At 43.8% G+C, this 15705-nt stretch overlaps 1 protein-coding gene across 1 annotated transcript in view; it reads left to right on the top strand.

The window, feature by feature from the left end:
* Positions 1-15705, top strand: part of hmcn1 (hemicentin 1) — a 271629-nt gene that overhangs the window by 47453 nt on the left and 208471 nt on the right. The window contains 1 exon segment of the mRNA XM_046300125.1: positions 10226-10296. Coding sequence (XP_046156081.1) covers positions 10226-10296 — 71 coding nt within the window.

Below are 15705 nucleotides of genomic sequence, written 5' to 3'. Positions count from 1 at the left end.
ACCACATGTCATTAAACCACGTCATTAAACTCCATGTCATTAAACCACGTCATTAAACTCCATGTCATTAAACCACGTCATTAAACTCCATGTCATTAAACCATGTCATTAAACCACGTCATTAAACTCCATGTCATTAAACCACGTCATTAAACTCCATGTCATTAAACCACGTCATTAAACCACGTCATTAAACTCCATGTCATTAAACCACATGTCATTAAACTACATGTCATTAAACCACGTCATTAAACTCCATGTCATTAAACCCCACGTCATTAAACCACGTCATTAAACCACGTCATTAAACTCCATGTCATTAAACCACATCATTAAACCACGTCATTAAACTCCATGTCATTAAACTCCATGTCATTAAACCACATGTCATTAAACTCCATGTCATTAAACCACGTCATTAAACCACGTCATTAAACTCCATGTCATTAAACCACATGTCATTAAACTACATGTCATTAAACCACGTCATTAAACTCCATGTCATTAAACCCCACGTCATTAAACCACGTCATTAAACCACGTCATTAAACTCCATGTCATTAAACCACGTCATTAAACCACATCATTAAACTCCATGTCATTAAACTCCATGTCATTAAACTCCATGTCATTAAACCACGTCATTAAACTCCATGTCATTAAACTCCATGTCATTAAACTCCATGTCATTAAACCACGTCATTAAACTCCATGTCATTAAACCACATGTCATTAAACTCCATGTCATTAAACCATGTCATTAAACCACGTCATTAAACCACGTCATTAAACTCCATGTCATTAAACTCCATCATTAAACTATGTCATTAAACCATGTCATTAAACCACATCATTAAACCATGTCATTAAACCATGTCATTAAACCATGTCATTAAACCATGTCATTAAACCACGTCATTAAACCCCATATCATTAAACCACATTATTAACCCACATGTCTCATAAACAATTCAGAATCGTCTTCTGAATGTCTTTCATGAGTTTATGTCTCTGTGTGCAACAACAGAGTGTGGCCACACGACCCAGTATAACCACTAACCACAGAGCTGATCATGGTTGGACCGAAGGTTAAGATTAGTGGTCCTTGTGGTCACTGAATGGTCGTATCGTCATACTGCTTGTTTGTGGAGCTCTGTGATTTGTTCCTCTTATAGAAAGGAGTAATTGTACATTCGGACGTTCAGAGCTTCGCCTTGAGGAATGTAAAAAAAAGGAAAACAAATGTCCTATGCTGTTAATGTGAATGCTTCCACAGCTACATAAACTCTGGCATGTGGCGAGGGGGTGGGGTGGGGGGGCTGGTGGTGAGGGGGGGGGTGTCTGTGGTGAGGAGAGTTTGATATTAGTTTCCCAGACTGCTCTATTCAGTGTGACATTTCTGGACTTGTCTTGTACACAGGAAGGAGGAAGAGTGTCTGGGATAAAGGGGCTTTTGTTACGTTCTATTTGGAGTTTCTTGACATTTTCAAACTCCTGGAAGCCTGGGAAACACTTCGTTTTTAAACAAACACACACATTGGATTGAAAATAAATACAATAATGACTGACCTTTCTATGGATGGGTCTTCAAAATTCCCTGGCTGCCATTTTATGTGGAAATAGACAGTCCGAATGAGACGTTCCACGGACAAATGTGAGAGTGATTCCCAGTGAATTAGCCCAAGCTGAATGTCATAGGAGGTGAATTATGTGTGTATGTGTGTCTGAAATTGTGTGTGCGCGGTGTCTCTGCGCATGTTCATGCATGTGTGTGTATGTGCGTATGTAACTTCGGAGGAGGTGAAATTAAGATTGTGCTGGAAAGCTGCCCAGTTTGTTCCATCCCATTAGCCTCTCAGTTAGTGTTTAAGCATGCATGGGATTTGCGGGGTACGCTAATTTGGCTGACTAGCATTACCTCAGATAACCACGATGAGAATGCAAAGGTTTACAAGAAACAACAACAACCGGAACCAGAGGCATCTGTTTTCATTTGTTTACCTCATGCAACTTGAATCATCCTCCGCCTGTCTCTTACACTCTCAAGACAAAGAAAGTAGAAAAAAGGATGAGAGATGTTCTTCTGAGCAGATCAACATTTGGCCCATTGTTTAGGGTGGATTCTCTCTCTCCTTTTTTTAACCTCTCTGGTCAGACTTCAGAGCATTCCTTCAGACTGAGTTCACACACGTGTCCCTGTTTACACCACTAACCCACCGACCGATGTGTTCTTCTTTATCATCACAGAGAGAAAACACTAAAACCTCTTCCTGTGTTATGTCTAATGGCTGAGAGGCCGCCCCAGGACTAACTGCTGAAGTGAACACTGGAACATCACCACTGTTTCATTTATTTTCTAATGAAAAAGATGATCAGAACATGAGCATCTTTTTTAGGTCTAAATGAGTCTCTGAATAAAAGGCTTAAGGGCTTAAACAAGCAGACTCTGTGACCCCTGTGGAACAGAGAAGTTTCTTTATGAAGCATTTCAGCCCTGGTCTAGTTATCAGAGCAGAAGAGCCACAGCTTTGGTGTGCCTTCTGTGACACCATGTACTGTACCGGTATGTAGAGGTTGGGCCAAAGTAGCAGTGTCTTAATCTGGCCCCAGTTCTGTTTCTGCTATCTTGTCAGCTCCTTGTCACTCAGTCAGACCAAACATGACGATTCAATATGGAATAACAGAGAGCAGAAATAGACTCCCTTTAATTTAATTAGAGAGCAGAAATAGACACCCTTTGATTTAACTAGGTAAGTCAGTTAAGAACAAATTCTTATTTTACAATGACAGCCTAACCCAGCCAAACCCTACCCAAACCTGGACAATTGTGCACTGCCCAATTACGGCTGGTTGTAATACAGCCCAGAATTGAACCAGGGTCTGTTATGACACCTCTAGCACTGAGATGCAATGCCTTAGACCACTGTGCCACTCAGGCTCCCTGTATACAGGGTTATTTGACTAAGCTTGGGCAGTATACCATGTACCAGGGTATTTGACTAAGCTTGGGCAGTATACCATGTACCGGGGTATTTGACTAAGCTTGGGCAGTATACCATGTACCGGGGTATTTGACTAAGCTTGGGCAGTATACCATGTACCGGGGTATTTGACTAAGCTTGGGCAGTATACCATGTACCAGGGTATTTGACTAAGCTTGGGCAGTATACCATGTACCGGGGTATTTGACTAAGCTTGGGCAGTATACCATGTACCGGGGTATTTGGAAATAGCCAAGGGATGGTTTCCCAATACCATCAATACTGTTTAAACAATTTATTTGAAGTTTTTCAATACATTTGAATATTCGTAGCTACTTTTTATTAAGTAAATGCCTGACGCCAACTTGTGCAATACATGAGGAGATAAAGCAGATGGCGTTCTTCATTTCACCTGTCACATTATTTTACATTATGGAGCTTAACGTCGTTCCCCAGAACAGTTGAGTCAGTCACGTGTTTGTCTGTAAATAGCACAACGGGAGAAAGCGGGAGTGGGGGAGTCCAGATGTGTATTTGGTTTAACTGGCTAGTTAGCTAGCTATGTTCAAATCAAATCACATTTTATTTGTCACATACACATGGTTAGCAGATGTTAATGCGAGTGTAGCGAAATTCTTGTGCTTCTCGTTCCGACAATGCAGTAATATCCAACGAGTAATCTAACCTAACAATTTCACAACAACTACCTTACACACACAAGTGTAAAGGAATGTACATAAAAAAATATATGAATGAGTGATGGTATAGAACGACATAGGCAAGATGCAGTAGATGGTATAGAGTATAGTATATACATATGAGATGAGTAATGTAGGGTATGTAAACATAAAAGTGGCATTGTTTAAAGTGGCTAGTGATACATTACATCAAGATGGCAAGATGCAGTAGATGGTATAGAGTACAGTATAAACATATGAGATGAGTAATGTAGGGTATGTAAACATTATATGAAGTGGCATTGTTTAAAGTGGCTAGTGATACATTTATAACATAAAATGTTCCATTATTAAAGTGGCTGGAGTTGAGTCAGTATGTTGGCAGCAGCCACTCAATGTTAGTGATGGCTGTTTGACAGTCTGATGGCCTTGAGATAGAAGTTGTTTTTCAGTCTCTCGGTCCCCGCTTTGATGCACCTGTGCTGACCTCGCCTTCTGGATGATAGTGGGGTTAATAGGCAGTGGCTCGGGTGGTTGTTGTCCTTGATGATCTTTTTGGCCTTCCTGTGACATCGGGTGGTGAAGGTGTCCTGGAGGGCAGGTAGTTTGCCCCCAGTGATGCGTTGTGCAGACCTCACTACCCTCTGGAGAGCCTTCCGGTTATGGGCGGAGCAGTTGCCGTACCAGGCGGTGATACAGCCCGACAGGATGCTCTCGATTGTGCATCTGTAAAAGTTTGTGAGTGTTTTTGGTGACACGCCGAATTTCTTCAGCCTCCTGAGGTTGAAGAGGCACTGCTGCGCCTTCTTCACCACATTGTTTGTGTGGGTGGACCATTTCAGTTTGTCTGTGATGTGTATGCCCAGGAACATAAAACGTTCTAACCTCTCCACTACTGTCCCGTCAATATGGATAGGGGGGGGGGGGGTGCTCCCTCTGCTGTTTCCTGAAGTCCACGATCATCTCCTTTGTTTTGTTGACGTTGAGTGTGAGGTTATTTTCCTGACACCACAATCCGAGGGCCCTCACCTCCTCCATGTAGGCCGTCTCGTCGTTGTTGATAATCAAGCCTACCACTGTAGTGTCATCTGCAAACTTGATTATTGAGTTGGAGGCGTGCATGGCCACGCAGTCGTGGGTGAACAGGGAGTACAGGAGAGGGCTGAGAACGCACCCTTGTTGGGCCCCAGTGTTGAGGATCAGCGGGGTGGAGACGTTGTTACCTACCCTCACACCTGGGTGCGGCCCGTCTTGAGCTTAATGACGAATTTGGAGGGTACTATGGTGTTAAATGCTGAGCTGTAGTCGATGAACAGCATTCTCACATAGGTATTCCTCTTGTCCAGATGGGATAGGGCAGTGTGATTGCAATTGCGTCGTCTGTGGACCTGTTGGGGAGGTAAGCAAATTGGAGTGGATCGAGGGTGTCAGGTAGGGTGGAGGGGATATGGTCCTTGACTAGTCTCTCAAAGCACTTCATGATGACGGAAGTGAGTGCTATGGGGCGGTAGTCATTTAGCTCAGTACCTTAGCTTTCTTGGGAACAGGAACAATAGTGGCCCTCTTGAAGCATGTGGGAACAGCAGACTGGGAAAAGGATTGATTGAATATGTCCGTAAACACACCAGCCAGCTGGTCTGCTCAGTAGATGACTGAATGAATACAGAGTCGGGGCACCGTATAATGTTACCTTTCTGCCATGTTTAAGAAGTCAAAAGGCTTTGTTAAAATGGTGCCGGTAGAAATGGCAGCAGTTTTACAGGCGCCCAACTAATTGTGTTATTATGTGTTTATTTTGCGTTATTTGTAACTTATTTTGTACGTAATGTTTCTGAAACCGTATCTTACGGCAAAAAAGAGCTTCTGGATATCAGGACAGTGATCACTCATCTCGGATTAGACAAAGAGCTTCTGGATATCAAGACAGTGACACCTCGGGTTGATCAAAGACTGGATATCAGGACACTGATCTCGGTTAGACAAAGAGCTTCTGGATATCAGGACAGTGATCACTCACGGATTAGACAAAGAGCTTCTGGATATCAGGACAGCGGTTAGACAAAGAGCTTCTGGATATCAGGACACTGATCACTCGGATTAGACAAAGAGCTTCTGGATATCAGCGGATTAGACAAAGAGCTTCTGGATATCAGGACAGTGATCACTCACCTTGGATTAGACAAAGAGCTTCTGGATATCAGCGATCACTAACCTCGGGTTAGACAAAGAGCTTCTGGGACGGATTCGGATTAGACAAAGAGCTTCTGGATATCAGGACAGCGATCACTCACCTCGGATTAGACAAAGAGCTTCTGGATATCAGGACAGCGATCACTCACCTCGGATCAGACAAAGAGCTTCTGGATATCAGGACAGTGATCACTCACCTCGGAATAGACAAAGATTTTTTCTTCAACAAACAAGAAGCACAGGACCTCCCTCTGCAACTGGATCCTGGACTTCCTGACGGGCCGCCCCCAGGTGGTGAGGGAAGGTAGCAACACATCTGCCACGCTGATCCTCAACACTGGAGCTCCCCAGTAGTGCGTGCTCAGTCCCCTCCTGTACTCCCTGTTCACCCACGACTGCATGGCCAGGCACGACTCCAACACCATCATTAAGTTTGCAGATGACACAACAGTGGTAGGCCTGATCACGAGACAGCCTATAGGGAGGAAGTCAGAGACCTGGCCGGGTGGTGCCAGAATAACAACCTATCCTTCAACGTAACCAAGACTAAGAAGATGATTGTGGACTACAGGAAAAGGAGGACCGAGCACGCCCCCATTCTCACCAATGGGGCTGTAGTGGAGCAGGTTGAGAGCTTCAAGTTCCTTGGTGTCCAGATCAGCCTGCTCGCCTCCCTACCACTGAGGAAGTACAGCTCCCGCTCAGCCCAGTCAAAACTGTTCGCTGCTCTGGCCCCCCAATGGTGGAACAAACTCCCTCACGACGCCAGGACAGCGGAGTCAATCACCACCTTCCGGAGACACCTGAAACCCCACCTCTTTAAGGAATACCTAGGATAGGATAAGTATCCCCCCCCCCCTTTAAGATTTAGATGCACTATCGTAAAGTGACTGTTCCACTGGATGTCATAAGGTGAATGCACCAATTTGTAAGTCGCTCTGGATAAGAGCGTCTGCTAAATGACTTAAATGTAAATGTAAATGTAAATCAACAAAAAAATAGAATGGTCCAAACACATCAAGAAAGTCATGAAGAGGGCACGGCAAAGGCCTATTCCCCCTCAGGAAACTTAAAAGATTTGGCATGGGTCCTGAGATCCTCAAAAGGTTCTACAGCTGCAACGTCACTGCCAGGTACTGCAACTGCTCGGCCTCTGACTGCAAGGTACTTCAGAGGGTAGTGCGTAAGGCCCAGTACATCACTGGGGCTAACCTGCCTGCCATCCAGGACCTCTACACCAGGCGGTGTCAGAGGAAGGCCCTAAAAATGGTCAAAGACCCCAGCCACCCCAGTCATAGACTGTTCTCTCTACTCTAGGACAAAAAGGCTTCTCAACAGTTTTCACCCCCAAGCTATAAGACTCCTGAACAGGTAATCAAATGGCTACCCGGACTATTTGCATTGTGTTCCCCCCCAACCCCTCTTTTACACTGCTGCTACTCTCTGTTTATCATATATGCATAGTCACTTTAACTATAGATTCATGTACATACTATCTCAATTAGGCCAACCAACCAGTGCTCCCGCACAGCCGCTAACCGGGCTATCTGCATTGTGTCCCACCCACCACCCACCAACCCCTCTTTTAAGCTACTGCTACTCTCTGTTCAACATATATGCATAGTCACTTTAACCATATCTACATGTACATACTACCTCAATCAGCCTGACTAACCGGTGTCTGTATGTAGCCTCGCTACTTTTATAGCCTCGCTACTGTATATAGCCTGTCTTTTTACTGTTGTTTTATTTCTTTACCTACCTATTGTTGACCTAATACATTTTTGCACTGTTGGTTAGAGCCTGTAAGTAAGCATTTCACTGTAAGGTCTACCTACACCTGTTGTATTCAGCGCACGGGATTTGGATTAGTTTTCTGGACAGCTGCTACTGCTGCTATCTTGATTTTCTTGCATTTTTTCTCCACTCCTTTCTCGGCCAGTCAGTCTGCTCCTCCCCCCTCTTTTCCCGAGCATAACAGGCAGTTCTGTTCGGAGCCAAACACATTTCCCTGTTAGTTTTAAATGGCGTCTTTCTTTGATCGGCCCAAAAGGTCCTTCTCTCTCTCTCTCCACAACTGCCAAAATCTAGATCCCTCTCAGCTTGTTATACTATACATTATTAAAGACTTTTAAAAGTATTTGTTTGTACAGTGCTTTCATAAGGAAGATTGATGTTATTTGCTGTCGGTTGCTGTGAAAATAAATGTCAAATAAATATTGCTGATTATTAGAAATGAAGTTTCCTCAGATCTTTCTGTTGCCAGGATGTATGGTGCAGAGTTGTGTTGACTTTTAAAGCTTAACATTATATAAAACAAATGTAAGAATGTGTAGACGTTGAAATGGAATTGTCCTCAATATTCTGCTGCCGAGAAGTGGAGAATTGCCCAGTTTCATGAAATATCAGAGTAAAAAAAAAAAAAAAAGAATATCTAGGATGTATCAGTCAGTCCTACCACCAGCTATTACCTTATCGTCAGAACAGAACGCCCACTGGCCTATAATTTCTGAAAGTAATTTGTAGGTTTTTAACCCTTTGGCACTTCTGGGGCTCTGTGTTTCAGTCAACCCTCCCATTAGGTGGCGCTAGTGCAGAGCCCTCGCCAGAATTCTCAGTAGCTATGTTTCCATTAATGAAATGGTTGAAGTGATTCCATTATCCATTTATGCAAATTGCGCGTTTATAGCCTACATTTGCAACAGCCTGTATGCCCTCCCACCGATCTGTTTCATGTCTCAGGTAGCCCATGAAAGCCAGCATGAATAGAATACAAGAATTTGCCACATTTGAATAATTCTCGTTTGCCAACATATCGCTACGGTCCGTACCATGGTGAAACTTGCACTCCTGTAAATCTGAAATAATTGGATGGTGAAACTTGCATCCAGCCAACCAGAAAATCAAGGCGAAGCCATTCAGGCATTCTTGGAAATCAAGACTATCCTGGCCCTGAAAATAAAGATCATTTTTTATAGATTAACATTTTGATGAGACTGAAAAAAAGACAGAAACACAAGTGAGCTGAGAAGAAGCGTTTCGACTACAAACCAACCAACGCTGACTGTAGAAAAGAGTCTTCTCCACAGTTAGAGAAAAAAGGTACATGCTGATGTCACTCACCCTCTGGGGCTTTTATAACTGTTTTTATAACCGGTGAAGCCGAAAGCATGTCCTCACGCCGAACCCCGGTTGGCCATGACACAAGAGCATACCTGAGCCGTAAGGTCTTCCCCCAGAGCTGCAGAACAGCTGACTGCCTGGGGGAGGAGAGGAGGGATGTAGGGATGAAGGAAGGGTAGAGGTGGAGGGAGGGGAACGGGAACATTATTAATGAGAACATGTTGGCCTTTTGTAACGGAGCCATTGCCAATTAGTGTCAGTGGGGGTTGTCGTGAGACAGGCCTTTATTGGATGGTGCTAGCAGTGGAGTTCCACAGCTAGGATCAGCTCATCCATTCCGTGTGTTGTGTTCAGGCTGGAAATCAGTTTGAAAGAGTTGCAACATGTGGAACATTCATTCAGAGGTGAAATGTTCATAGGTTTCCATAAGCATTTTTTATGAGAATGACTTGGCCTCCGATCGGCTCAGTCAGAGTATCATTCTGGACTTTTTCCTCCTATGCTTTTGCTTGATTTTTTAAAATCTGAAAATGAACTAACATATTGTACCATGTAAACCATATGAAATGTGGTTCAATTGCCATGTTCTTTGTCTCATGATGACGGGAAAATGATTGCGGTTGACTATTAAAACTCCTCTACCATGCAAGCCTTTGATCTGTCGTCCAGTAATGTTGACCTCACAATAACACATTTTCATGTTCCAAGTTATTGTAAGTTCCACTTCCTTGTGTTTCATCGACCCTCTAATCGTAGTTGGGATAGGCACATGAGAAAGGCCATTTGAGCCATGATAGGTTTGTAAAAGAGAGCATTGAAGTTCCTCCAGAGCTGGGGTCTCCTTATCAATTCCAAAGCAACTCCTCTGTGCCTGCATGGCGCGCCTACCCAGACACTGCCCTCCCGGATACTGTGCGTACGTGTGTGAATGGGCAAATATTTAGAGCCGAAAAGGGCCTCATTTCAGCATAGCCCATTTGAAGATGCAAAATGGAAATCTCTTCCCTCTCATCACAAACACACGCAGTGTGGAGGGATGGATCTGGTTTCCTGAGTGTTTACAGGAAGCTCCCTGTCACACCAGTTCAAACTGTGACATTTGAACTTGGACGTCTGCACAAATATTTGGCCACAGTCAGGAATTCAGACCAAGAAACTATGTCAATTATTCATTCTAATAGGGCTATTAGTCTAAAACATTATACATCATGTTCTGGCTGTCTGTAATGTTTAATGTATCTTGTTTCTTTGCAGAAATAGGACCGGTAACCATCACAACGGATCCAAAGAAGTTTCAGTTTGAACTGAGGGAGCTGTACGTCCAGGTGGGTTCAGGAGTTTATGACCTCCGGCCTCTGATATTTTAGATTATGGACCCTTCTATAGATCAGAACATTGATCATATAGGTCATAAAGCCCTCAGTTATACAGAGCTGTTGCCTTTGTGTTTGTCTGAAAGTTGACCATAACAACATAACAACATTCCCGTGAAACCTTGGTTTGTTTTCCTTCCTCATTTTCCATAGCCGTCCCAAACACATATCTTAACAGAAATAACATATCTAAACAAACACATATTGTTACGAACCGGTCATAGCCCGTAACAAAGAGGGAGACAACGAGGAGATAAGGAAATTACAAACATATTTATTAAATAAAGTAAACTATACACCATTAACAATGGTGTGTGTAGTCAGTAGTGTAAGTGAGTGGATGTGTGCATAGATGGTGATAATGAGGGGTGTTGAAACAAAAACAACTAATTAACATAAACTAACACAAAGAAGCCAACAGTGTGTCTGCGTGGAGAGAGTCTCCTCAATGTATTGGGGGAAGGTGTATTTATCCCCGGGACACACCTGGGCACAGGTATCCTATTTCGCTGATGACCCTTCCAGCTCATATTAAGGAAAACAAGAGCAAAGAGAAATAATTTGGCAGACCGAGTGGGAGGGTTGTCACATTATCTAAACAAAAATAACACATATCTAATCTAAACAAACATATATCTAAATAAAAAATAATCAACTGAGTCAGAGAGCCAAACAGAGCAACACGGAATCCAAATTCTCCTGCAATCGCTCAGAGGAAGGGAAGAGAGGGAGGAAGTTGTCTTGCGATTGGTGGTTATCACCTCTCTATATGGTATTCCATTATTTAAACAATGCTGCTGAAGTGCTTCACTGAAACCCAGATTTGTCTCTCAGCAGTATCAGTATCTGAGCAGACCAATGATCAATGACAGAAGAGTGATTTGTGTCTGGGAGCGAAAGGAGCTCTGAGGTGAAACCAGTAGCTAGCATTCAGATACTGCAGCTAGCTGCCCTGCGAGGGGACATCCTAGCCATGTGCTTGTGCTTGTGCATCCTTGGCGTGTGCTAGCTTGTGTTTGGCGTGTGAGTGGGTTGTTCTGGGCAACACAGTACCCCCTTCCTTTTACAGGACTATGCTAGGCTAACCTCTCCTCACCCCGGTTGTCACTTGTCGTTTCACCTGTCATATACATCATTGGGTCAGGCCTTTCAATGTCCAGTAGGCTAACCTCAGGTTGGTTGTTGAGATCAGTATATAGTACCTTTTTTTCGATCCCATATGTTGTTACTGTAGAGGGGGATGAGAGTACACATACAGGGGGTGATAGGGGTATGGGGGTGGGGAGGATTCTTTGACGGAGGGTGGGGGTGTTAGGGAGTGGAGGAGAGGAGTTCTCCTCACATTCCATCCCTCTGGTCTGGAAACAGGGATCAGTCAGTTCCAGATGTTCCTCCTGGCATCCAGTGCTCCCCTCAGACAGACACATGCCTCCTAGAATGCTCCAGAGGACAGCTCCCCTGACCCCACAGAGAGAGTGGGGAGGGGGGAAGAAAGAAAGTGATACAGAGTGAGGAATAGAGAGAGTGAGGGGGGTAGATGGATAGAGGTGAGTGAGAGAGTGGGGTGGGTAGATGGATAGAGGTGAGTGAGAGAGTGGGGTGGGTAGATGGATAGAGGTGAGTGAGAGAGTGGGAGTGGGGTGGGTAGATGGGGTGAGAGAGTGGGGTGGGTAGATGGATAGAGGTGAGTGAGAGAGTGGGGTGGGGTGGGTAGATGGATAGAGATGGATGAGGTGAGAGAGTGGGGTGGGTAGATGGATAGAGGTGAGTGAGAGAGTGGGGTGGGTAGATGGATAGAGGTGAGTGAGAGAGTGGGGTGGGTAGATGGATAGAGGTGAGTGAGAGAGTGGGGTGGGTAGATGGATAGAGGTGAGTGAGAGAGTGGGGTGGGTAGATGGAGTAGAGTGGGGTGGGTAGATGGATAGAGGTGTGAGAGAGTGGGGTGGGTAGATGGATGGATGAGAGAGTGGGGTGGGTAGATGGATGAGAGAGTGGGGTGGGTAGATGGATAGAGGTGAGTGAGAGAGTGGGGTGGGTAGATGGATAGAGGTGAGTGAGAGAGTGGGGTGGGTAGATGGATAGAGGTGAGTGAGAGAGTGGGGTGGGTAGATGGATAGAGGTGAGTGAGAGAGTGGGGTGGGTGGATGGAGAGACAGCAACAGAGAATAAGAAATTTAAGAGAATTTAAGATGGACAGCAGAATACAATATATTATTTCAGTTCATGTCAAACCTATCAAATTCTATATATGTACACTTACGTTCAAAAGTTTGGGGTCACTTAGAAAAAAAAGAAAAGAAAAAAAAGCCATTTTTTTGTCTATTAAAATAACATGAAATTGATCAGAAATACAGTATGTCCTGACCTCAAACTTTTGAACGGTAGTCTATATCATTATAAACTTGGTGGTTTGAACACTGAATGCTGACAGTCATGGTATATTATAGGTATTTTTTGATAACCTTTATTTAACTTGGCAAGTCAGTTAAGCAACAGTTTCAACTGTTCTCATTATAAACTTGGTGGTTTGAACACTGAATGCTGACAGTCATGGTATATTATAGGTTTTTTTTAGGCTGGGTTTCTTTATTTAACTGATTACGAAGGGCTATATAAATAAATTTGATTTGATTTGATTTTCAGTTAAGAACAAATTCTTATAAAAATTATTATTTTAAATGACAGCCGAGGAACAGTGCCTTGTTCAGGGGATGAAGAAAATATTTGACCTTGTCAGCTCTGGGATTTGATCTTGCAACCTTTTGTTTACTGGCCCAACTCTCTAACCACTAGGGTACCTGCAACCCCACATGACAACACATTTATTTTTACTGTTCTAATTACTTTGATGACCAGTTTATAATAGCAATGAGGCACCTCTGGGGTTTGTGGTACATGACCTATATACCACAGCTTAGGGCTGTATACAGGCACTGCGCGTTGCGTCGTGCTTAAGAATAGCCCTTAGCTGTGGTATATTGGCCATATACCACACCCCCTCGTGCCTTATTACTTACTTATATCACTATGAAAAGACCCCTATGGTAACACACTGATTGGTCAAGAGTCGTCATAAATGCTACGTAAAGCTTTTATAAAGCTAGATAATGCATGCAGCAGGGACGTGCAGTGAGGCCGGTGGCAGGGTAAGCACAGGGTATTATCAAAGCCAGATTTACTCACAAATAAACCTCGATGAAGCCCAAGTTCACCGTACAATAGATATCTCCAACAGCCAGAGTGACATAGGCTATTAACTGAAATTTATTCAAAATCTAACCAAATGTAAATACCGATATAGCCAAGATACACAAGCGATAGCCTCTGATGGCGGTATATTTTAAACGTTGAATTTTTTTATTTTGCCTTTATTTAACTAAGCAAGTCAGTTAAGAACAAATTCTAATTTACAATGATGGCCTACAATGGGCCAAACCTGGACGACGCTGGGCCCATTGTTCCCCGCCCTATGGGACTCCCAATCACGGCCCTATGGGACTCCCAATCACGGCCCTATGGGACTCCCAATCACGGCCCTATGGGACTCCCAATCACGGCCCTATGGGACTCCCAATCACGGCCCTATGGGACTCCCAATCACGGCCCTATTGGACTCCCAATCACGGCCCTATGGACCTCCAATCACGGCTGGATGTGATTTAATCCTGCAAAATTACATACTGCTCATATCACCTCAGCCATAGACCGATGTAGCATCCACAGTTACAACTGATATGTGGCACTAAAATAACAATATATAGACACATTTCATCTGAATAATTCGCAACACAATCTCCATAGTAGGGATACATTTAAATATTATTTTGGGACGATATTATATATCGCTATTTGACTCCAATTATTTGTAAGATAGTGTTAGCTAGCGCTAGTCAGCTGTGCCTGCACCAAAACTCTGGTATTTTTCATCCTATAGCTTGTTCTCCATTTCTTTTTAAATAGTGAACCAACTTGTTTTCAGCATTTTTATTTACAAGACTGATCAAAACATGATTTCTCATGGCTCTCTCTTGTCTTTCTGCAGCAGACATATAGTGAGCAATATGTTTGTAATATCGAATCGCAAAAAAATTGCAGTATCGAATCGCAATACATACAGAATCCTGAGAATTGTATTACATTTCGTATCAGCACATACAGTAAGTATGGTGGTAATATTGTATTGTGAGGTCCCTGGCAATTCCCATCCCTACTCCATAGCCTTTCACAATGGATGAATAATTCTTCCAATGAGCGCAAAATACGCACACACATAATAATATTATTATGTAAAATATTATTACACACACATATATATATAATAAATAAGGTTCTAATGAAATGTCCATATCAACAGTCGAAGTGAACGGCTCCGACGCTCATTGGATGTGGCAGGGCTTGCAAACTATTACAGAATACAAAGGGAAGCACAGCCGCGAGCTGCCAAGTGACACGAGCCTACCAGATGAGCTAAATAACTTCTATGCTCGCTTCGAGGCAAGTAACACTGAAACATGCATGAGAGCACCAACTGTTCCCGGATGACTGTGTGATCACGTTCTCCGCAGCCGATGCGAGCAAGACCTTTAAACAGGTCAACATTCACAAGGCCGCTGGGCCAGCCAGATTACCAGGACGTGTACTGCGAGCATGCACTGACCAACTGGCAAGTGTCTTCAATGACGTTTTCAACTTCTCCCTGGTGAGTCTGTAAGACCAACATATTTCAAGCAGATCACCATAGTCCCTGTGCCCAAGAACACTAAGATAACCTGCCTAAATGACTACCAACCCGTAGCACTCACATCTGTAGCCATGAAATGCTTTGAAAGGCTGGTCATGGCTCACATCAACACCATTATCCCAGAAACCCCACACCAACAGATCCACAGATGATGCAATCTCTATTGCACTCCACACTCCCCTTTCCCACCTGGACAAAAATAACACCTATGTGAGAATGCTGTTCATTGACTACAGCTCAGCGTTCAACACCATAGTGCCCTCAAAGCTCATCACTAAGCTAAGGACCCTGGGACTAAACAGCTCCCTCTGCAACTGGATCCTAGACTTCCTGATGGGACGCCCCCAGGTGGTAAGAGTAGGTAACAACACATCCCCCACGCTGATCCTCAACACGGTGTCCCCTCAGGGGTGCGTGCTCAGTCCCCTCCTGTACTCTGACACAACAGTGGTAGGCTTGATCACCGACAATGATGAGACAGCCTATAGGGAGGTGCCTGGACAACAACCTCTCCCTCAACATAATCAAGACAAAGGAGATGATTGTGGACTACAAGAAAAACAGGACTGAGCATGCCCCCATTCTTATCAACGGGGCTGTAGTGGAGCAGGTTGAGAGCT

This window comes from Oncorhynchus gorbuscha, linkage group LG15, assembly GCF_021184085.1.
Source record: "Oncorhynchus gorbuscha isolate QuinsamMale2020 ecotype Even-year linkage group LG15, OgorEven_v1.0, whole genome shotgun sequence".
NCBI classification, from domain to species: domain Eukaryota; kingdom Metazoa; phylum Chordata; class Actinopteri; order Salmoniformes; family Salmonidae; genus Oncorhynchus; species Oncorhynchus gorbuscha.
The sequence above is the reverse complement of the archived record's forward strand: the minus strand, read 5'-3'. Positions and strand labels throughout refer to the sequence as shown.